This window comes from Paroedura picta, chromosome 17, assembly GCF_049243985.1.
Source record: "Paroedura picta isolate Pp20150507F chromosome 17, Ppicta_v3.0, whole genome shotgun sequence".
Classification (NCBI taxonomy): Eukaryota; Metazoa; Chordata; class Lepidosauria; order Squamata; family Gekkonidae; genus Paroedura; species Paroedura picta.
In genome coordinates this window covers 8,599,600-8,623,530 of record NC_135385.1, presented here as the reverse complement: position 1 = coordinate 8,623,530, position 23,931 = coordinate 8,599,600, and the positions used below count along the sequence as shown (strand labels likewise).

The 23,931-nt window shown below is 48.3% G+C and overlaps 1 protein-coding gene across 2 annotated transcripts in view; it reads left to right on the top strand.

Moving 5' to 3' along the window:
• The window catches only part of MICALL2 (MICAL like 2), a 36,808-nt gene extending 15,700 nt beyond the window's left edge, over nt 1–21,108 (top strand). The window contains exons 8-17 of one of the 2 annotated variants that reach the window (XM_077316191.1): nt 1,978–2,056; nt 2,391–2,524; nt 2,766–2,918; nt 3,360–3,424; nt 3,731–3,854; nt 4,155–4,245; nt 15,825–15,898; nt 16,504–16,618; nt 18,636–18,682; nt 19,410–21,108. In XM_077316191.1, coding sequence (XP_077172306.1) covers nt 1,978–2,056; nt 2,391–2,524; nt 2,766–2,918; nt 3,360–3,424; nt 3,731–3,854; nt 4,155–4,245; nt 15,825–15,898; nt 16,504–16,618; nt 18,636–18,682; nt 19,410–19,495 — 968 coding nt within the window. In that variant the 3' untranslated portion in view covers nt 19,496–21,108. The remainder of the gene's footprint in view (nt 1–1,977; nt 2,057–2,390; nt 2,525–2,765; nt 2,919–3,359; nt 3,425–3,730; nt 3,855–4,154; nt 4,246–15,824; nt 15,899–16,503; nt 16,619–18,635; nt 18,683–19,409) is intronic. The other variant, XM_077316192.1, reaches the window with a different exon arrangement.
• Nucleotides 21,109–23,931: the final 2,823 nt, after the last annotated feature.

Here is a 23,931-nt window from a genome sequence, read left to right as displayed (position 1 = left end):
GTGGAATTATCCCAGCCTGAACCCATATAGTCCGAGGTACCTCTTCTTCAGCGTCTGCCATTAGTCCCGGGGGCTGCGGAAAGCTTAAAGGGAAAACAGGAAGGCCAGGTATAGTTCCTCTGAACATGGAGGCTCTGTTAAAGATTAATACACCCGGGGTCCGTTGATTGGTTTGATTGTTTAAAAAGGGGATGAAAAAGGGCCAAGGCTGACGGTAGCTAGAAACAGGATTTTGTAAGAAAAAGAGGGTGGGGATTTTGGGATGCTGGATTCTGTGTCCCAGATAGAATTTGGTGCTTCGTATTAATTTCTACAGTAGCCTTGCACTTAACCACAGCTTTTATTACGTTCTGCGTTAAGTGCGGGGATACTGTAGAAATCAGTACGAGACGCCGTACTAATCTGTTTCTGAAACGGATAATTGTTCGGGGGGATGATCCATGGGGGCTTTTAAAAAATCGTCTCGTGTTAGGGTTGGTGGAGGTCTACGCCCAGAATGTGGAATTCTTGCCCCCAAAGACGGAGACAGTCTAAATGTTATGCTTCCCCGCGTCTTCCTCCTCCTTTTGAACGCCGCGTCACTTGAATTGATGAAAACACGTAAATTATATTCTCCCCCCCTCCCTTACGAGTAAGACAGAACACTTAGGAAAGCCATTAAAATAAAAGATTAGATGAAGCCGGAATTCTTCAAGAGGGGCCGCGCCACGGACACACTCCGAAATTGGTTTCGCGCTGAAGGAGGGAAAATCCAGCGCTGGCGAGAGCTAATTCTTTTTTTTTTTAATGAAAGGAAAAAAACAGACAAATTCAACTCCGCTTCCCTCCTTGAGGTAAATTATGCAAGGCTGTGTACGAAGCTGTGGTGGGCGTCTTCTTGGCCGGTTGGTTTTTATGTGGGGTTTGGTTCCTGTGCTGTTTTTCATTTGGAAAAACCTGGAAAAGAAAGGGGCAGTCGGTGGAGGAGAAGTCGGAAAATTGGGATGTCAGGCCAGAGCAGGGGTCAGACCAGTGACAGGTTGAAAGGTTGTCACTTGGAGGAGGGCAGGAGGCTGTTTCCGGTGGCTGCAGAGGAGAGGACTCGCAGTAACGGGTTTAAACGTCAAGTACAACAAAATAGGCTAGATATCAGGAAAAAAATTTTCACCGTCAGAGTAGTTCAGCAGTGGAATAGGCTGCCTAAGGAGGTGGTGGGCTCCCCCTCACTGGCATTCTTCAAGCAAAGGTTGGATACACACTTTTCTTGGATGCTTTAGGATGCTTAGGGCTGATCCTGCGTTGAGCAGGAGGTTGGACTAGATGGCCTCTATGGCCCCTTCCAACTCTATGATTCTATGATTCTATGACATGCAATGAGCTGGTTCTCAGAAGCTCAGCAGAGCCGTTCCCAGTTAAAACTTGAATGGGAGTTTGCTGAGGGCAACCCCCTTTGGGATGTCTCTTGCCTGGCTCTGCTCCGGAGAAGGGTTTTACACTAACTACATGCAACTACGATTTGAGTGTGAGGGGATGCTTACAATTCGCATCCCGGTCCAAATCAGGCATTGGTAACCTGAAAACAACGTTTTAAAAATTGGGAGGTCCAGATACAGATCTCCTGTTCCGCATCTGGGTGGGTGAGATCTGTTCCCCAAATGACGCTTTGTCACCTGACCTGTCTATTAAATATTAAATAGGGCCAGCAAGGCTTCCGACTGGCCACTGGAGATACGATTAGCTGTGGAGGCTCAAAAAACTCGGAGACCCCGCGTCTCATGCATATTCTCCACTTGAGCCCCACAACAGTGTGGTCGGTTGGGCTGAGGGTGAATAGCAGGCCCAAGGTCACCTTGTGGCAGAGGGGGGATTTGAACCCGGGACCCCCAGGCCCTAATTGGACTCTCCAACCGCTACACCCCTCTGGCTGGATTGTCGATCAGTCGCCGGGACTGTCTAAGCCTGGGCCGTATGTTGACATCCCTGTCTTTCTCACCACAGTGAGTGGCCCGGGAGTTGTGGAGCAGAAGTCGGAGAATCCTGCAAACTGGCGGTCGAGGCTGAAGCCGGTGGGCACCAAGTGAGTATTGCAGAGAACCGCTGCTCCACCGAATATCACTGGTACAGCAGCACCCCCTGAGACCCACCCAGGGGCTGCCCATAGCTCAGATGTAGCCCACTGGCTTCATGGACTCCACCCCGTCTTCCCGATTTTCATGGGTCCGTTAGAAAAGGTGTAATTGGTCGTTCTGATCTGCAGTGGGAGAGCCAGAGTTCCAGTAGCCCGTTAGAAAACCGCACAGTTTTGGGGTGTATGGGCTTTCAAATCTCCTATTGAATATATTGGGTGTGAGAATTGGGATTTGTTTTGCGGGACAGTGATTTCCCTTTGACTGGCTCTTATTCCTTTGCAGATTCCCTCACCAAAGAGATGCCCGAGACACTCCCAAACCCACAGAGGCCCACAGACCGGTTATTGATGCAGCCTCAGCACCGAAAGACGGAAAGCTGGCTTCCCCCAAAGTTCCCCTGGTGGTTCAGGACCCTGGTATGGTTTTGTTGTAGGTGGGAGGAGCAGCTTATGTTCTGTGAACACTTTGTGGTACAAGCGCATGATGAGAAATCAGATATAGGATCTTACCTTTGCTTTTGAAAATTCGCAGGCAGGGATCTAGGCCTCATGGGATTTATGAAGAGAAACAGACTTTGTATCGACAGATGGGAGAGAGAGAGAGACCTAACTGTCTAACTGTTCTGTTGACTTCATTTGTCATCCCCCCCTATTCTAGCGCCGTCAGCTGATCAGCCACAGAAGAAGAGATTGTTGGTGTGCGACTTGGAGATCTCCAGCAGCTGGCAGAAACCGAGGCAGCAGTGGGAAGATGCTCCGGACCTCCGGAAGGTGGAGGAGCCAAATTGGCCAAAGAAATCCACTGCCTCTGGTAAGTGATTCTTCCTCCCTTGATTCTTCTCTGTTGGTGGACCCAGATTTGAATTGTTCCTGTGCCCAAATGGTGGCAGTTCTGGGATTATGGAATACTCTCAAGGAAAAGTAGACTGTGCTGAAGAAGAGTTGGGGAATTCAAGGCAGTTCTCCTGATCTGAGTCTGCTGCTCTTAACCACGACTCCACTATACCCCGCTTTTCACTACCCAAAGGAGTCCCAAAGTGGACGACAAAACCCCTTTCCCTTCCTCTCCCCACAACAGACACCCTCTCAGAGAGCTCTGAGAGAACTGCTCTGTGAGAAGAGCATTGAGAGAACTGTGACTAGCATGTGAAGGAAGAGTGGGGCGGGAGAGGGTTTCACATTCTCGCGAGCCTTTCAAATGTCAGCCAGTTTCTCCTAACGTCAAAGAAGTTCCTCTCCCCTCCGTTTGCAGTGAGACCTTTGGCTCCCGAACCTTTCCGGAAGCTTCCAAGTGGCCCTGCGGTGTCTCCATCCAAGGTGCGGCTGGGAATTGAGACCGGAGCTTTGTGGATGATCAGTGTCACCCACGCTGGGGACAATTAGTGGCACAGATATCTTTGGGAGTCAACAATTGCCATGGCTCTTTTTACGCGTCCAAGAAAGCCAGGCCTTTGGGGAGGGAGAAGGGGGTCACCTGGAAAGGCTTCTCCCAGAGTTGAGGGCCCCCACAGTACGGGACTCTAGCGTGCTGTCCCCCTCTCCAGTGGGAATGGGATTGGTCACGAGTTAGGCGGGCTGGGGGCTTGCATGTAGTCCTGACTCCTGTGGTTGTATCCCTCGCAGCTCTCCTCGGACTACATCCCCGAGGTGGAAATCCAGAAGGAAGTCCAGAGAATCGAAAGGGATTTGGACGACCTGGAGCTGAAAGGGGTGGAAATGGAGAAGCAGTTGCGGGAATGCGAGGGAGGTAGGTGGCCGTGGGGGTTGCCCTGCAAACCTTCATGTTTATGGGTCTGTGTCTTCTTTAACTCAGGGGTACACAACAGCATGCCTGTGGACGCCATGGCCTCCCCCATGGTGCCTTCCAAGTGGTGGTGCCTGGTGCCTTCCAAGTGGCAGGAGCCCATTGAGGCCCATTGAGGCTTCTTTTTCCAGCAGGGATCCTGACTGGCCATTGGAGACTCATGGTTGGAAGTCCCCGGTCGGTCCGATGATGTGAATAAAGTTCACACAGGTTCTTCACAGTGTCTTTGTCTCTCGCTTCTAGATGACCGCGAGGACGCCCTGATGGTGGAATGGTTCAAACTGATCCACGAGAAGCAGCTACTGCTGAGGCGGGAGTCGGAGCTGATGTACAGGTGACAGGATCGGCTCTCAGAGCTGTGGCTGAGACCCTTGAGGGTTGCGGTTAGTCAGAGGGCACAATGACATGCTTGGTAAACCCGGGTCGCGGCTTGGTGTGGGTCAGCTTTGTTTTGTGGGGGGATGGCCGACTGTGCCCTACCGCTGAGCCTTAGTGTACAAGTCCAGACTTCCGAATATTATTCTCGACCTCTTGCATTGACCTACTGATCAGAAGAGACCTGGGTCCTGGGAATGGTAATCTGCTCTGTTGTTAGCCGGTTTTTGGGCTTGCTCAGCAGCGTATTGAAAGTGAGCAGTCCTGGCACATATGAAGATTGTAATACAGGTCCTTGAACTTACTGACTTCTTCAATTCTATAGTTGTCGAGTCTCCAAATGTTTGGTTTTTTAAGCCTCCTTAGCATTCTTTTGAGTCCTTCTGCAGTTCTGGAAAGTAATACTACATCATCGGCATAAAGGAGAATAGGAACAGGACGATGGGCTAAACTATGTGGATGAAATCCCTTGTCCTGGAATGATTTAATTATACTGTTTATGTAAATGTTAAAGTAGGAGCCAAGATGCATCCTTATCTAACTCCTTTGGTGACATTAATGGGATTGGTAAAATGACCTTGGTTACTGCATCTGACTCTTATTGTCGTGCCCTGGTGCAACAATTTAATAAGGGCAAAAAGCTGTCGATCAATAGAGGAGTTAACAAATGTCTTCCAGAGGCTACAAAATGGCTGCCATGAGAAGAGTGTGAGTAAGCTACAAAATGTCTGCCATGAGAAGAGGAGGAATCAACTACAAAATGGATGCAATGAGAAGGGGAGGAGTCAGCTACAAAATGGCTGCCATGAGAAGAGGAGGAGTCAGCCACAAAATGGCTGCTATGGGAAGGGGAGAATTCAGCTACAAAATGGATGCCATAGGAAGGGGAGGATTCATCAACAAATGGCTGACATGGGAAAGGGAGGAGTCAGCTACAAAATGGCTACCATGAGAAGGGGAGGATTCAGCTACAAAATGGCTGCCATGAGAAGAGGAGGAGTCAGCTACAAAATGGTTGCTATGGGAAGGGGAGGAGTCAGCTGCAAAGTGGATGCCATGAGAAGGGGAGGAGTCAGCTACAAAATGGCTACCATGAGAAGGGGAGGAGTCAGCAACAAAATGGCTGCCATGAGAAGAGGAGCAGTCATCCACAAAATGGCTACCATAAGAAGGAGAGGGGTCAGCTGCAAAGTGGATGCCATGAGAAGGGGAGGAGTCAGCTACAAAATGGCTACTATGAGAAGGGGAGGAGTCAGCACCAAAATGGCTGCCATGAGAAGAGGAGGAGTCAGCCACAAAATGGCTGCTATGGGAAGGGGAGAATTCAGCTACAAAATGGATGCCATAGGAAGGGGAGGATTCATCAACAAATGGCTGACATGGGAAAGGGAGGAGTCAGCTACAAAATGGCTGCCATGAGAAGGGGAGGATTCAGCTACAAAATGGCTGCCATGAGAAGAGGAGGAGTCAGCTACAAAATGGTTGCTATGGGAAGGGGAGGAGTCAGCTGCAAAGTGGATGCCATGAGAAGGGGAGGAGTCAGCTACAAAATGGCTACCATGAGAAGGGGAGGAGTCAGCAACAAAATGGCTGCCATGAGAAGAGGAGCAGTCAGCCACAAAATGGCTACCATAAGAAGGGGAGGGGTCAGCTGCAAAGTGGATGCCATGAGAAGGGGAGGAGTCAGCTACAAAATGGCTACTATGAGAAGGGGAGGAGTCAGCACCAAAATGGCTGCCATGAGAAGAGGAGCAGTCAGCCACAAAATGGCTACCATAAGAAGGGGAGGGGTCAGCTACAAAATGGCTGCCATTGGAAGGGGAGGAGTTAGCTACAAAATGGATGCCATGAAAAGTGGAGGAGTCAACTACAAAATGGCTGCCATGGGAAGGGGAGGAGTCAGCAACAAAATGGCTGACATGAGAAGAGGAGTAGTAAGCTACAAAATGGCTGCCATGAGAAGGGGAGGAGTCGACTACAAAATGGCTGCTATGAGAAGGGGGAGTCAGCTACAAAATGGATGCCATAGGAAGGGGAGGAGTCAGCAACAAAATGGCTGATATGGGAAGGGGAGGGGTCAGCTACAAAATGGATGCCATAGGAAGGGGAGGAGTCAGCAACAAAATGGCTACCATGAGAAGGGGAGGATTCAGCTACAAAATGGCTGCCATGGGAAGGGGAGGAGTCAGCAACAAAATGGCTGACATGAGAAGAGGAGTAGTAAGCTACAAAATGGCTGCCATGAGAAGGGGAGGAGTCACCTACAAAATGGCTGCTATGAGGAGGGGGAGTCAGCTACAAAATGGATTCCATAGGAAGGGGAGGAGTCAGCAACAAAATGGCTGACATTGGAAGGGGAGGAGTCAGCTACAAAATGTCTACCATGAGAAGGGGAGGATTCAGCTACAAAATGGCTGCCATGAGAAGATGAGGAGTCAGCTACATAATGGTTGCTATGGCAAGGGGAGGAGTCAGCTGGAAATTGGATGCCATGAGAAGGGGAGGAGTCAGCCACAAAATGGCTACCATGAGAAAGGGAGGGGTCAGCTACAAAATGGATGCCATGTGAAGGGGTAGAGTCAACTACAAAATGGCTGCCATGGAAAGGGGAGGAGTCAGCAAAAAAATGGCTGACATGAGAAGAGAAGTAGTAAGCTACAAAATGGCTGCCATAAGAAGGGGAGGAGTCACCTACAAAATGGCTGCCATGAGAAGGGGGAGTCAACTACAAAATGGATGTCATGTGAAGGGCTAGAGTCAGTTACAAAATGGATGCCATGAAAAGTGGAGGAGTCAACTACAAAATGGCTGCCATGGGAAGGGGAGGAGTCAGCAACAAAATGGCTGACATGAGAAGAGGAGTAGTAAGCTACAAAATGGCTGCCATGAGAAGGGGAGGAGTCACCTACAAAATGGCTGCCATGAGAAGGGGGAGTCAACAACAAAATGGATGCCATGTGAAGGGCTATAGTCAGTTACAAAATGGATGCCATGAAAAGTGGAGGAGTCAACTACAAAATGGCTGCCATGGGAAGGGGAGGAGTCAGAAACAAAATGGCTGACATGAGAAGAGGAGTAGTAAGCTACAAAATGGCTGCTTTGAGAAGGGGGAGTCAGCTACTAAATGGATGCCATAGGAAGGGGAGGAGTCAGCAACAAAATGGCTGACATGGGAAGGGGAGGGGTCAGCTACAAAATGGATGCCATAGGAAGGGGAGGAGTCAGCAACAAAATGGCTACCATGAGAAAAGGAGGATAAAGCTACAAAATGGCTGCCAAGAGAAGAGGAGGAGTCAGCTACATAATGGTTGCTATGGGAAGGGGAGGAGTCAGCTGCAAAGTGGATGCCATGAGAAGGGGAGGAGTCAGCTAAAAAATGGCTACCAAGAGAAGGGGAGGGGTCAGCTACAAAATGGCTACTATGAGAAGGGGAGGAGTCAGCAACAAAATGGCTGACATTGGAAGTGGAGGAGTCAGCTACAAAATGGCTACCATGAGAAGGGGAGGATTTAGCTACAAAATGGCTCCCATGAGAAGAGGAGGAGTCAGCTACATAATGGTTGCTATGGCAAGGGGAGGAGTCAGCTGGAAAATGGATACCATGAGAAGGGGAGGAGTCAGATACAAAATGGCTACCATGAGAAGGGGAGGAGTCAGCAACAAAATGGCTGCCATGAGAAGAGGATCAGTCAGCCACAAAATGGCTACCATGAGAAGGGGAGGGGTCAGCTACAAAATGGATGCCATGTGAAGGGGTAGAGTCAACTACAAAATGGCTGCCATGAGAAGGGGAGGAGTCAGCAACAAAATGGCTGCCATGAGAAGAGGATCAGTCAGCCACAAAATGGCTACCATGAGAAGGGGAGGGGTCAGCTACAAAATGGATGCCATGTGAAGGGGTAGAGTCAACTACAAAATGGCTGCCATGGAAAGGGGAGGAGTCAGCAACAAAATGGCTGACATGAGAAGAGAAGTAGTAAGCTACAAAATGGCTGCCATAAGAAGGGGAGGAGTCACCTACAAAATGGCTGCCATGAGAAGGGGGAGTCAACTACAAAATGGATGTCATGTGAAGGGCTAGAGTCAGTTACAAAATGGATGCCATGAAAAGTGGAGGAGTCAACTACAAAATGGCTGCCATGGGAAGGGGAGGAGTCAGCAACAAAATGGCTGACATGAGAAGAGGAGTAGTAAGCTACAAAATGGCTGCCATGAGAAGGGGAAGTCAACTACAAAATGGATGCCATGTGAAGGGCTAGAGTCAGTTACAAAATGGATGCCATGAAAAGTGGAGGAGTCAGCTGCAAAGTGGATGCCATGAGAAGGGGAGGAGTCAGCTAAAAAATGGCTACCAAGAGAAGGGGAGGGGTCAGCTACAAAATGGCTACTATGAGAAGGGGAGGAGTCAGCAACAAAATGGCTGACATTGGAAGTGGAGGAGTCAGCTACAAAATGGCTACCATGAGAAGGGGAGGATTTAGCTACAAAATGGCTCCCATGAGAAGAGGAGGAGTCAGCTACATAATGGTTGCTATGGCAAGGGGAGGAGTCAGCTGGAAAATGGATACCATGAGAAGGGGAGGAGTCAGATACAAAATGGCTACCATGAGAAGGGGAGGAGTCAGCAACAAAATGGCTGCCATGAGAAGAGGATCAGTCAGCCACAAAATGGCTACCATGAGAAGGGGAGGGGTCAGCTACAAAATGGATGCCATGTGAAGGGGTAGAGTCAACTACAAAATGGCTGCCATGAGAAGGGGAGGAGTCAGCAACAAAATGGCTGCCATGAGAAGAGGATCAGTCAGCCACAAAATGGCTACCATGAGAAGGGGAGGGGTCAGCTACAAAATGGATGCCATGTGAAGGGGTAGAGTCAACTACAAAATGGCTGCCATGGAAAGGGGAGGAGTCAGCAACAAAATGGCTGACATGAGAAGAGAAGTAGTAAGCTACAAAATGGCTGCCATAAGAAGGGGAGGAGTCACCTACAAAATGGCTGCCATGAGAAGGGGGAGTCAACTACAAAATGGATGTCATGTGAAGGGCTAGAGTCAGTTACAAAATGGATGCCATGAAAAGTGGAGGAGTCAACTACAAAATGGCTGCCATGGGAAGGGGAGGAGTCAGCAACAAAATGGCTGACATGAGAAGAGGAGTAGTAAGCTACAAAATGGCTGCCATGAGAAGGGGGAGTCAACTACAAAATGGATGCCATGTGAAGGGCTAGAGTCAGTTACAAAATGGATGCCATGAAAAGTGGAGGAGTCAACTACAAAGTGGCTGCCATGGGAAGGGGAGGAGTCAGAAACAAAATGGCTACCATGAGAAGGGGAGGATTTAGCTACAAAATGGCTCCCATGAGAAGAGGAGGAGTCAGCTACATAATGGTTGCTATGGCAAGGGGAGGAGTCATCTGGAAAGTGGATACCATGAGAAGGGGAGGAGTCAGATACAAAATGGCTACCATGAGAAGGGGAGGAGTCAGCAACAAAATGGCTGCCATGAGAAGAGGATCAGTCAGCCACAAAATGGCTACCATGAGAAGGGGAGGGGTCAGCTACAAAATGGATGCCATGTGAAGGGGTAGAGTCAACTACAAAATGGCTGCCATGGGAAGGGGAGGAGTCAGCAACAAAATGGCTGACATGAGAAGAGAAGTAGTAAGCTACAAAATGGCTGCCATAAGAAGGGGAGGAGTCACCTACAAAATGGCTGCCATGAGAAGGGGGAGTCAACTACAAAATGGATGTCATGTGAAGGGCTAGAGTCAGTTACAAAATGGATGCCATGAAAAGTGGAGGAGTCAACTACAAAATGGCTGCCATGGGAAGGGGAGGAGTCAGCAACAAAATGGCTGACATGAGAAGAGGAGTAGTAAGCTACAAAATGGCTGCCATGAGAAGGGGGAGTCAACTACAAAATGGATGCCATGTGAAGGGCTAGAGTCAGTTACAAAATGGATGCCATGAAAAGTGGAGGAGTCAACTACAAAGTGGCTGCCATGGGAAGGGGAGGAGTCAGCTACAAAATGGATGCCATAGAAGGGGAGGAGTCAGCTACAAAATGGATGCCATAGGAAGGGGAGGAGTCAGCAACAAAATGGCTGACATGGGAAGGGGAGGGGTCAGCTACAAAATGGATGCCATAGGAAGGGGAGGAGTCAGCAACAAAATGGCTACCATGAGAAGGGGAGGAGTCAGCAACAAAATGGCTGCCATGAGAAGAGGATCAGTCAGCCACAAAATGGCTACCATGAGAAGGGGAGGGTCAGCTACAAAATGGATGCCATGTGAAGGGGTAGAGTCAACTACAAAATGGCTGCCATGGAAAGGGGAGGAGTCAGCAACAAAATGGCTGACATGAGAAGAGAAGTAGTAAGCTACAAAATGGCTGCCATGAGAAGGGGAGGAGTCACCTACAAAATGGCTGCCATGAGAAGGGGGAGTCAACTACAAAATGGATGTCATGTGAAGGGCTAGAGTCAGTTACAAAATGGAAGCCATGAAAAGTGGAGGAGTCAACTACAAAATGGCTGCCATGGGAAGGGGAGAAGTCAGCAACAAAATGGCTGATATGAGAAGAGGAGTAGTAAGCTACAAAATGGCTGCCATGAGAAGGGGAGGTGTCACCTACAAAATGGCTGCTATGAGAAGGGGGAGTCAGCTACAAAATGGATGCCATAGGAAGGGGAGGAGTCAGCAACAAAATGGCTGACATGGGAAGGGGAGGGGTCAGCTATAAAATGGCCGCCATGAGAAGAGGAGGAATCAACTACAAAATGGCTGCCATGAGAAGGGGAGGAGTCACCTACAAAATGGCTGCCATGAGAAGTGGAGTCAGCCACAAAATGGCTGCTATGGGAAGGGGAGGAGTCATCTAAAAATGGATGCCATGAAAAGGGGAGGAGTCAGCTACAAAATGGATGCCATGGAATGGGAGGAGTCAGCTACAAAATGGCTGCCATAGGAAGGGTAGGGGTCAGCCACAAAATGGCTACCATGAAAAGGGGAGGAGACAGCTACAAAATGGATGCCATGGAAGGGGAGGAGTCAGCTACAAAATGGATGCCATAGAAGGGGAGGAGTCAGCTACAAAATGGATGCCATGAGAAGGGGAGGAGTCAGCTACAAAATGGCTGCCATGAGAAGAGGAGTCAGCCACAAAATGGCTACCATGAAAAGAGGAGGAGTCAGCTACAAAATGGCTGCCATGAGAAGAGGAGGAATCAACTACAAAATGGATGCCATGAGAAGGGGAGGAGTCATGGCAGCCATTTTGAAGCTTAATCCTCCCCTTCCCATGACAGCCATTTTGTAGCTGACTCCTCCGCTTACCATAGCAACCATTATTTAGCTGACTCCTCCTCTTCTCATGGCAGCCATTTTGTAGCTGACTCCTCCCCTTCTCATGGTAGCCATTTTGTAGCTGACTCCTCCCCTTCCCATGTCAGCCATTTTGTTGATGAATCCTCCAATTCCTATGACATCCATTTTGTAGCTGACTCCTCCCCTTCCCATGTCCACCATTTTGTAGCTGACTCCTCCCCTTCCATGGCAGCCATTTTGTAGCTGACTCCTCTTCTCATGGCAGACATTTTGTATATGACTCCTCCCCTTCTCATGGCATCCATTTTGTAGCTGACTCCCCTTCTCATAGCAGCCATTTTGTAGCTGACTCCTCCCCTTCTCATGGCAGCCATATTGTAGCTGACTCCTCCCCTTACCATAGCAAACATTATGAAGCTGACTCCTCCTCTTCTCATGGCAGCCATTTTGTAGCTGACTCCTCCCCTTCTCATGGTAGCCATTTTGTAGCTGACTCCTCCCCTTCCCATGTCAGCCATTTTGTTGATGAATCCTCCAATTCCTATGACATCCATTTTGTAGCTGACTCCTCCCCTTCCCATGTCCACCATTTTGTAGCTGACTCCTCCCCTTCCATGGCAGCCATTTTGTAGCTGACTCCTCTTCTCATGGCAGACATTTTGTATATGACTCCTCCCCTTCTCATGGCATCCATTTTGTAGCTGACTCCCCTTCTCATAGCAGCCATTTTGTAGCTGACTCCTCCCCTTCTCATGGCAGCCATATTGTAGCTGACTCCTCCTCTTACCATAGCAAACATTATGAAGCTGACTCCTCCTCTTCTCATGGCAGCCATTTTGTACCTGACTCCTCCCCTTCTCATGGTAGCCATTTTGTAGCTGACTCCTCCCCTTCCCATTTCAGTCATTTTGTTGATGAATCCTCCCCTTCCCATGGCATCCATTTTGTAGCTGACTCCTCCCCTTCCCATAGCAGCCATTTTGTAGATGACTCCTCCCCTTCTCATGGTATCCATTTTGTAGCTGACCCCTCCCCTTCCCATGGCAGCCATTTTGTAGCTGACTCCTCTAATTTTTATGGCAGCCATTTTGTAGCTAACTCCTCCCCTTCTCATGCCATCCATTTTTAGCTGACTCCTCCCCTTACCATAGCAACCATTATGAAGCTGACTCCTCCTCTTCTCATGGCAGCCATTTTGTAGCTGACTCCTCCCCTTCTCATCGTAGCCATTTTGTAGCTGACTCCTCCCCTGCCCATGTCAGCCATTTTGTTGATGAATCCTCCCCTTCCCATGGCAGCCATTTTGTAGCTGACTCCTCTACTTTTTATGGCAGCCATTTTGTAGCTAACTCCTCCCCTTCTCATGCCATCCATTTTTAGCTGACTCCTCCCCTTCCATGGCATCCATTTTGTAGCTGACTCCTCTCCTTTTCATGTCAGCCATTTTGTTGCTGACTCCTCCCCTTCCTATGGCTTCCATTTTGTAGCTGACTCCCCCTTCTCATAGCAGCCATTTTGTAGCTGACTCCATGGCAGCCATTTTGTAGCTTACTACTCCTCTTCTCATGTCAGCCATTTTGTTGCTGACTCCTCCCCTACCCATGGCAGACATTTTGTAGTTGACTCCTCCCCTTTTCATGGTAGCCATTTTGTAGCTGACTCCTCCCCTTCCCATGTCAGCCATTTTGTTGATGAATCCTCTTCTCATGGCACCCATTTTGTATATGACTCCTCCCTTCTTCTGGCATCCATTTTGTAGCTGACTCCCCCTCCTAATAGCAGCCATTTTGTAGCTGATCCCTCCCATTCTCATGGTAGCCATTTTGTAGCTGACTGCTCCTCTTCTCATGGCAGCCATTTTGTAGCTGACTCCTCCCCTTCTGATGGCATCCATTTTGTTACTGACTCCTCCCAATGCTATGGCAGCCATTTTGTAGCTGACTCCTCCACTTTTTATGGCAGCCATTTGTAGGTGACCCCTCCTCTTCCCATGTCAGCCATTTTTAGCTGACTCCTCCCCTTCCATAGCATCCATTTTGTAGCTGACTCCTCCCCTTTTCATGGCATCCATTTTGTAGCTGACTCCTTCCCTTCCCATAGCAGCCATTTTGTGGCTGACTCCTCTTCTCATGGCAGCCATTTTGTATATGACTCCTCCCCTTCTCATGGCATCCATTTTGTAGCTGACTCCCCCTTCTCATAGCAGCCATTTTGTAGGTGACTCCTCCCATTCCATAGCATGAATTTTGTAGCTGACTCCTCCCCTTTTCATGGCATCCATGTTTTAGCTGACCCCTACCCTTCCTATGGCATCCATTTTGTAGCTGACTCCTCCCCTTCCATGGCATCCATTTTGTAGCTGACTCCTCCCCTTTTCATGTCAGCAATTTTGTAGCTGACTCCTCCCCTTTCATGTCAGCCATTTTGTTGCTGACTCCTCCCCTTCCTATGGCATCCATTTTGTAGCTGACTCCCCCTTCTCATAGCAGCCATTTTGTAGTTGACCCCTACCCTTCCTATGGCATCCATTTTGTAGCTGACTCCTCCCCTTCCATGGCATCCATTTTGTAGCTGACTCCTCCCCTTCTCATGGCAGCCATTTTGTAGCATACTACACCTCTTCTCATGTCAGCCATTTTGTTGCTGACTCCTCCCCTTCCCATGGCAGCCATTTTGTAGTTGACTCCTCCCCTTCTCATGGTAGCCATTTTGTAGCTGACTCCTCCCCTTCCCATGTCAGCCATTTTGTAACGGACTCTAGCCCTTCACATGGCAGCCATTTTGTAGCTGACTCCTCCCCTTCCAATGGCAGCCATTTTGTAGCTGACCCCTCCCCCTTCTCATGGTAGCCATTTTGGGGCTGACTCCTCCTCTTCTCATGGCAGCCATTTTGTTGCTGACTCCTCCCCTTCTCATGTCAGCCATTTTGTTGCTGACTCCTCCCCTTCCCATGGCAGCCATTTTGTAGTTGACTCCTCCCCTTCTCATGGTAGCCATTTTGTAGCTGACTCCTCCCCTTCCCATGCCAGCCATTTTGTAATTGACTCTAGCCCTTCACATGGCATCCATTTTGTAGCTGACTCCCCCTTCTCATGGCAGCCATTTTGTAGCTGACTCCTCCCCTTCCAATGGCAGCCATTTTGTAGCTGACTCCTCCCCTTATCATTGCATCCACTTTGCAGCTGACTCCTCCCCTTCCTATAGCAACCATTTTGTAGGTGACTCCTCCCCTTCTGATGCCATCCATTTTTAGCTGACTCCTCCCTTTCCATGGCATCCGTTTTGTAGCTGACTCCTCTTCCTTTTCATTGTAGCCATTTTGTATGTCTCCTCCACTTCCCATGTCAGCCATTTTGTTGCTGACTCCTCCCCTTCCAATGTCTGCCATTTTGTTGATGATTCCTCCTCTTCCTATGGTAGCCATTTTGTAGCTGACCCCTCCCCTTCCCATAGCAACCATTATGTAGCTGACTCCTCCCCTTCTCATGGTAGCCATTTTGTAGCTGTCTCCTCCACTTTTTATGGCAGCCATTTTGTAGCTGACTCCTCCCCTTCCCATAGCAACCATTATGTAGCTGACTCCTCCTCTTCTCATGGCAGCCATTTTTTGCTGACTCCTCCCCTTTTCATGTTAGCCATTTTTTAGCTTTATCCCGTTTATATTGCAGGCATTTTGTAGCTGTCTCCTCCCCTTCTCATGGTAGCCATTTTGTAGCTGACTCCTCCCCGTCTCATGGCCACCATCTTGTAGGTGATTCTTCCCCTCTCACGGTAGCCATTTTTGCTGACTCCTCCCCTTTTCATGGCAGCCATTTTTATCTGACTCCTCTCCTTCCCATAGTAGCCGTTTTTAGCTGACTCCTCCCCTTCTCATGGCAGCCATTTTTTAGCTTACTCACTTCCCAAGGCAGAATAGAACAAGATTCTCGACAAGTCGTATCCTAGAAACCAAGAAGATTTTTTTGGGAGGGTATAATCTTTTGAGCGTCAGAGCTCCCTCCAACAGAACCAAGGTAGAAATTGGAGTCTTTATCACAGTAGGAGAGCGCCCACCATTCAGACAGAGTGTCCTGCTTTTATCTTCATCTTCACATGGGGGGCAGGACAAAATAGTAGATTCAACAAACGGTCTTGGAGCATGTTCGAGTATCCCAGGATGAACTGAGTGCTCACCCTAAATGCTTCCTTTCCCCTCTCCTTTTTTGGGAAACAGGTCAAGACAACAGAAACTAGAAGAGAAGCAGGGAAATATTGAGACAGAGCTCCGGAACCTCATGAATAAACCAGGTGGGCTTTTTGCTTTTCTTGAGAATATATTTTTAAGATTCCCCTTCAGGGATTTGTGTGTGTCACTTCCTCCTTTTTATTTATTCCACTCAGTATACTTCTATCTAACACCTCCCTGCTGTCTGGAGGAAATGTAATTAAAATAGGCGCGAAACCTCAATTGCAGCATGCTGAGCAAGAGCCAAATGCTGAAATTTTGAAGAGTCCAAATCATTTGGATTTCTTCCCTAATGAGAGTATTCTTAGTTCATCCATTCCTCATCCCCTCTTCCATAGTTCTTCTGTGCTCATATCCTTCACAATGATAAGAATACAGAACCGTAATCCTTGACCTTTATTCTTCCCAGCTTCCTTCTTCCCCTCCTCTTTCCTGACCTTCCTCTCTGCGTCTTCTCACTCTTTGGCAATGGCTCGTACTCTTGTTGTTTCCTGTCTCATTTTTCCCCCTTCCCCTCCTCCTCCTTCTGCTAGAATCCAAAACCAGATGATAAATCCCATCTGAGTTCACTTCACTTGAAATCTTCACCATTCCCCATTTGGGGCTGTTTTGGGCCATGTTGATAGAAATGACTTTGTTGTGTCTGGTTTCCTCCTCTCCTGTGCAGAATCCCTGAAGACCCCCAAAGACAAAACCCGAGAAGAAGAGCTGCTCAAATCATACCTGGCCACCATCGATGATCGGAATGAGATTGTGGAGAACTTGGATGAAGATCGGATCAGGTGGGATGGTCGACATGCTGAAGCTCTCTGGCTCTCGGCTGATAGAAGAAAACAAGCATAGGGATTTAGATCCTGTTAATGGTGATTTACGTGGCTGAAGGGTAGAGAATAAGGATGTTCAGGTCAAACTGAACCAAATTCGATTCAGCATATCCTGAATCCCCGAATCACCCAGGCCCTTCCAGCACAGGTTGAGACTCTTGATCTGTCGAGAGGTTTCCCTCCACCAACCAGGTGTTTTTGGGGAAATGAACCCAAGGCCGAATCAATTTGGCTCTTGCAATTCGGGTAACAAATCGAAGTAGAGGATCACAGCTCAGCTTAAAAAAAACTGGGAAAGAACCCTGAATCAGCATCAATTTTATTTTAAAGTTTTGCTGAGTGAATATACACCCTAGTAAAGATTCTGTTTGCCATGCTGGTTAAATATCAGGTAGTCAGTGGCGGGAAAAATCTATACCTAAGTCCCTGGAGAACCACTTAGAGTAGACCTCTGACTGTATGGCATGTTCTTTGAGCTCCAGTGAGATTAGGATATTAACGCTGAACTCTGCCCCAAAAAGTCAAAAGGGAAAATTGTTTCTGAACGAATTCTGGAAGCATCCTTTATTTACAAACAATACCGTGACCATTTAAGGAAAACTTCACGGTATGTTGTCCACCACATGTCCGCCTGACAGAGAGGGCTGTGACCCCTGAAAATCCGTGCATGTTGAACATCGTCAAGATACGAGTGTACTTGGTTTTTATTTGCGATGAAGAAGTGTGCAAAAGAACACCTCCATGGTCAGTGGATAACGCAGGCTAGCCAGACCTTATCAGCAAAGATCAGCCCTGGTTTGTAGTTGGATGGGAGACCACCTGCAAAGTCAAGGGTCCCTATGTAGAAGCAAGCAATGACAATCCACACCTGAATATCTTTATGGGGTCACCATAAATTGGCTGCAATTCGACGGCTCTATCCATCACCCGGAATGACCAACAAGGAACTACGAGCAATTGCGATTTTGGATTCAAACTGTGGTACAGGTGTCTCAGTCTCCAGGAGCACTGGGGATTGGGCCGGTGACCTTACGCATGCACTCTGCTGCGGGACGATAACTCCTTTGCGGGTTATCCTTCCTTTGTGTGGATTGGAATCGACGAGGAAAGCGAGTTTGACTTTCTCTCCTTCTCCTCTCCGGTTCTTTCTTCCCGTGTTTCTCTGGAGGCTGCTTCTCAGTAAAGGTGAGGCCGCCTAACGGAGACCCCGTGCCGACTGGAAAATCTCCTTGACCTCTGAATTTCCCGCGAGGGGCCAGCTGGCCCGTGAACGAGTTTCCCGCCATCTCCCTCTGCCAAACGCGGTTCACAGAGTCCAACTTCTTGGCAAGTAGACAGGCGCAATTAAGAGGCCCTTGTAGCTTTTGGCTACTGTTGCACAGATGTTGCCTGCAAGGAGAAGGTGTGGCGATTAGGCAGGTGAGAACGAAAACGTAGCCGGAATGCGGATAGCGGAAGACGCGTGCATATTTTGGCTTCGGACTTGAAGACACATGCTTATATCTGAAGGCTAAAAATTAAGAATTACCTTGGGAAGAGGCAGATAAGTGACTCATGCAGAAGCACAACAGGTGCCTGTCTTCTGAAGCTGAGTCATTCCGTTGTGACTCTGTATGGAGTATGATTGAATGATCCAGTCGTGGTGGAAACACGGTAGAGATGCCTGCCCTCCTTGAAGGCTGATAGGAAGGAAGGCTGACCAGTGCTCATGCAGTGTTGCCATGGGCAGACTCTTTTGGGGGCAAGGAATGCTGTTCATTTATTCATTTTGACATTTATACCTCACTGTTCCCTAAAGGCTCAGAGTGGCTATTCTGATCTATGTAAAGACGTACAGTTTGCCTTACACTTAGCAAAACTGAACTTCAGTTTGCCACATTGGTTGCTCTTCATTTGTCCTTCCTGCTTCCAGCCGAACGGTTGAAATTTTTGGCTATGTGGGTCCTTCTCTAACCGCCTTTCCTTCTTTCCACAGGGAGCTGGAGGAGGACAAAGAAATGGCGGCCCTGATCCGGAAGCTCGGTAATCTTTTTGTGTGGCAGATCAGGAGTCCTCTGTCAGGAAACCCTGGGGTGCTGGATTCTTTCACCAGTTCTAATTTGGGCAGTTGTGTGGTGCATAGTCAGAGAAGTGCAAAATTCCTATAAAATACTCCAGTTCATTGTTTGGCTTGGGATTGGGTTTTGTTGTTGTTGTTGTTCCTTCGTACATTTTCTCTCCATTTTAGAAGTTTAGATTGTAGCCGTGTTGCATTTGTCTGTGTATTTGTGTGTGTTTGTGTGTTGGGGGGACCTCTTTAAAATTTCAGTTAGTTACCTTTCTTCCTTATGGAGCTCCATGGAGTTCATGACCTTAATAAAATACATTGAATAGAAAAAGCATAAATCATTCCAAGTCTTTTTAGGGAGTGGGTGGGGCCACTGGATATTTGATTGGCTGTACAAATTTTAAACAAATGCTGCCACCTCAGCACAAGGGTCTTCATTGTGTGACTGAAGATAAGCTGCGGCAGCCATTTTACGGCTGGCTCCACCTCCTGGGGCAGCCATTTTGCAGCAGCCATTTTGTGGCCATACTCACCATGCTGTGCCAGAATTCAAAAGTTGCCCTTATGGTCAGAAAGGTTGTAACAGACAAAGGGAAATGTTCAGAGGCAACTCCACTCTCTCTGTGTTCGGAAAACTGGGTTTATAATCTCCTTGCTAATTTTGCTTTAAAAAGAAATTTCCCTCTTTCCCTTCTTCCACAGGTGTACCCCGTAGCAACCAGGAAGGGGAAAAGAAAAAAGTCAAATTCGGCTTGTTCAGATTATTGCAACCGAAAATCAAGAGCTAAGACTTGTGGGTGACGCACAGCCTCGTATCCATGGGGCCGAGGGATAAATTTTGCCACCATTTACCAATGGGAAGTCCTGCGGCCTATTTTCTAGGAGAGTAAAACCCTAACCCACTTGGAAACGACAGAATGAAGCTCAACTGGGGGAGTAAAGGGTGATTTTTGCGGCAGAATTGACCCCTCTTGCTGCCGAAGAAGGAATCGGCGTTGCTCGGTGGCAACTTGTTTGTTTATCTGAATTTTTCCTCATCGCCTGGATTTAGTGGGAACGGCCTCGTCCCTTCCTGGTTTGGCTGCTGAGGATCGTCTAGGTACAAGCCTCGGAAACCTTAGCTTGAAACGGGATGTGACAGGTGATGCGGGGCTTCCACTGAAAATGGCAGCCCGGTTTTCCGCTGATTCGCAGCAGCACTGAAACACTACATAACTCATGAGATGGCTCCACGGTGCTACCTGTTTTCCTCCCTCTGATTTCCCCCCTCCGGTTTTGTGGGATTAGACATTATCACAGGAGGACCAAACGAGACTGTTTCAGGAGCAATCTAGGTGTTGTGCATAGTTCCGTCCTTGGCAAAATGGCCGCCCTTCGACTACCTCTCCTTCCGAGGCGGAAAGAAGGACCTTTTGCCCCAGAAACCTATATGGCTCCTCCCGAGAAGGATTGTGGCTGTAGTGTTTGGGCCAGCGTCTGGGGCAGGTTTTTCCCTACTTGACCAAACTTTTCCTCGATGTGGAAAACATCACCCCAACTGATTTTGGGGTTTGGTGCAGGAAATGCTTTCTTCAAACAGGGTTGGTTTTTTTCTTAGCTATATGAATCCCTGCTTGCTTTGGAGGGTGCTGAGTTGTGATGCGACACCGGAAACAGGAAGTGGTGGTCTCCCCCTTGGAGCCTTCCCCAGTAGGCCAGACCTGAGCCATGGCCTTCCGTCCCATGACACCGCTCTCCGTGGCCTTTGGTCCTGAAGCTGTTAATGGTTATTTTCACAGCATCAGCTGCTCAGTCCAATCAGGATGCTCAGAAAGCCGGTAGAAATTCCCTCATGGGCCGTCGCTTCGCAGCATCCCCTTTAACAAGAAACAGGAGTCTCAGCCCGCTGGCAAATTTCCCTTGTCCTCCACGCCGGCATGCAGGGAGGGAAAACTGCGCCTGTTGAATCTCTTCCTGTTCAGTAATAGCGTCAAGGCACGGGCCTTGCTGGAAAAAGAGCAGCAGCCCCTTGTCAAGTGATTGGTGGATGTCAGCTGAGCCGGGGTCGACGGTGTCAGAAAGGGACGGTTGAAGGTCTGGGTATTCCTTCCGGGGCATGAAAAGTCGGCTGCAACTTTGTCACCTTCATTGTGCCGGTTCAAAATTTCCCTGCCCTAGCATCTGTGAAAGTCACAAGGAGCTTTTGGGTCTCCGGCCGGTCAAACCTGTTCTTTGCAGGATTTTGCAGAGCCCGTGCGATACCCGTCTCAGTTTTCAAACCCCGATTATGGGCAGGCCCCCAGACTGAACGTTTTTTTGTCCACCAGGTGGCAATGCAGTCCTCAACAATGCAGTCCCCCTTTTGCCTGCCACAGGGTGAAAGGTTTTGTTTTAGTTTTAAAAGGGGGTGGGGACTCAGGAAGCCTATGAAAACCGTGGGGGGGGGGGCGGGAGAAAGCACAAGGGAAGGGGGGAAAACAGCATGGATGAGTGTGTCTGTATAGTTAGGCTGTTGATATTGCAACTGGCTTTTATTTTTGCACTTGTTTATATTAAATCAAGAATGATTTGATCGGAGTAGGCTTGTAAAATTGTTTTGAACGCGCCGGCTGGGGGAGAGAGAGGGTTTTTCTTGCTGTCGGAATTTTAAACAGGGCCCATCCTGACACAAAGAGAGAGAGAGAGAGAGAGAGAGATGCTCTTGGGTGTGAGAGCGGGGAGCAAAAAGGGGAGTCACCCGTTTATTACAGCAAGTGTGGTGTAAGGGCTAGAGTATCGGACTAGCATCTGGGAGCCCTGGGTTCCAACCTCAGCTCCGCCGTGGAATCACACTGGGTAACCTCGGGCCGGTCACATGTGCTCAGCCTACCCTACCTCATAGGGTTGTTGTGAGGGCAAAAGGGAAGAAAGGTGAACAATGCGATCCACTTTGGTTCTCCTCTGGTTATAAATGGTGGGTGTAAATATTATTGTATGTATAGTAAAGGGAAGGAGGGTATACGTCAGGGGGCTTTCTATGGGCACCTTCGGAATTCTCACATGGGGTAGTGAACGCAGTCATAAAATGGCTGCCACTGGGGGTGGAGCCAACACCAAAATGGCTGCCATGGGAGACAAAGCCCAAGTGCTGGGGAGAGGATGGGCAATCATAACATGCACTAGGAAAGAGGGGTGAGAGAGAATAAAATGTGGGGGCAGCTCTCAATGAAACAATGTTGTTTTAATCTCCCTAGCCAGTGGCAAATCTGAACCCCTCCTAGGGAAGAGCCCCAGTTGGCCCTGCTCACTTTCTAAAAAACACTTGGTCGGTGACAAGAATTGTGTTGCAGGGACCCATGGTGCCCTTGGGCACCACTTTGGGGACCCGTTCCGTAGGGTCTTAAGTTACTTGGTCAAAAGAAAGAATAATGCTGAGATTTCCAGCCCTTATCCCAGTCTCCCGGCAGGGGTGGCAGGAAAAGCCACAACCACAAAGTCTGTGTTCGGTATTCTAGAATATTCGGCGGAGAAGGAAGATGGGGAAGGACGATTCAATCTAAATAAGTGGAACCCTGCTGGATACGGCCCGAGATCCACATATTTATTTACTTATCTTCCTTCCTTCCTTCCTTCCTTCCTTCCTTCCTTCCTTCCTTCCTTCCTTCCTTCCTTCCTTCCTTCCTTCCTTCCTTCCTTCCTTCCTTCCTTCCTTCCTTCCTTCCTCCCCTCCCTTCCCTTCCCTTCCCTTCCCTTCCCTTCCCTTCCCTTCCCTTCCCTTCCCTTCCCTTCCCTTCCCTTCCCTTCCCTTCCATCCACCCCATCTCCCTCCCTCCCTCTGTATCTCACCACTTGATAAATAGAATCCACAAAGCAGCCAATGGCATTCTCAAAATCTGCAATACCACACTGAAAAACCAAACCAAAAATGCCCAATCAGGGTGCTCCTCCCTGTGGAGTATGTAACTGCTAGGTGGGGAAATGGCTTCTAATGAAACTTGCTAGGGAAGGGCTCCCCCTGGAATTGGAAACAAAGGCTACAGTAGCTGTTAGAGAGCCCCTAGTGGCTGTCCTGTGCAAGTGCAGTCCCAACGTGTCCCTGCATGGAAGAAACACCAGTTACAGGTACGTGCAAGACTGTTAATTGGCCCAGGAGTACAAGAGGACTGTGGGGAAGGGGGTTATCACTCTCACGGGAATCTGTGAGAACTGGAATGAGTGGTGGCATAGTGGAAGAGCGTCTGTTTAGCACACAGAAGGTCAATTCCTGGCAGCATCTCCAGTTAAAAAGACCAGGCAGGAGGTGATGGGAAAGACCTCCGCCTGAGACCCTGGAACATGGCTGCCAATCTGAGTAGGCAATACTGCACCTGTTGGATGGACGGTCGGTTGAAGTAGAAGCCAGCTTCATGAGTGAAACACTGGTTGTACTGCTACGTCTGAGTGCTTGAAAAATAAGCCAGCAAATAATTCTACATTTAAATCAAAAGATATATATGTTTAAAATTTAAATAATTTTTAAATTTATTTTTATACTTGTATACTGCTTTCCCTGATGTCTCAGGGCTGATCACATCAGAATACAATGTGACATTAACACAGAGCAATCAAATATCATATAATTCAACATTTAAATCGAAAGACATATACATTTTAAAATTTAAATCAATTTAAAACAAGAAGACTCACAGGGGAGCAGATCGGTTCTTACAGAATTTGGTTCATTTTTATGCTGTTTTTTATTGTGTTTTATACTGTGAGGTGCTTTCAAACACCTAGAGAGGCAGTGTAGAACCTTGCTAACTAAATAAATCACAGTCATTGTTGCTTGGGTCTCCTTTTTAATGCTTCTAGAAACTTCCGCAGAACCCCCTGCTCAAAGTCTCCGATTTAGGAGATTGAAAACCAAGCTAGACTTAACTGGGAATCACCTTCAGATGGTCTGGGAGGGATACATATCAATGTTTTTCCACACCAATTGCGGAAACGAGAAGGAAGTCTAGAGCAAGAAAAGCCCCGATAAGGCTGATATCAAGGGAATAACTTAATTAACCAGTCTGGATCAAAGAACGGCTTGAATTCAACAGCCCAGTTTCGAGAGCGGAATGAGGACGTTTAAAGAAACTGCACTTGACTGAATTATCAGTTTCCCCGGCCATGGAGCTTTGAAGTTGAATGGAGCGAAGATACAGCATTATCCGTCTCTGCCTTGGCTGCTTAGAAGCGGAGCGTTCCTTTGCAAAGGGACACTTGAGATCGCCACAGACCT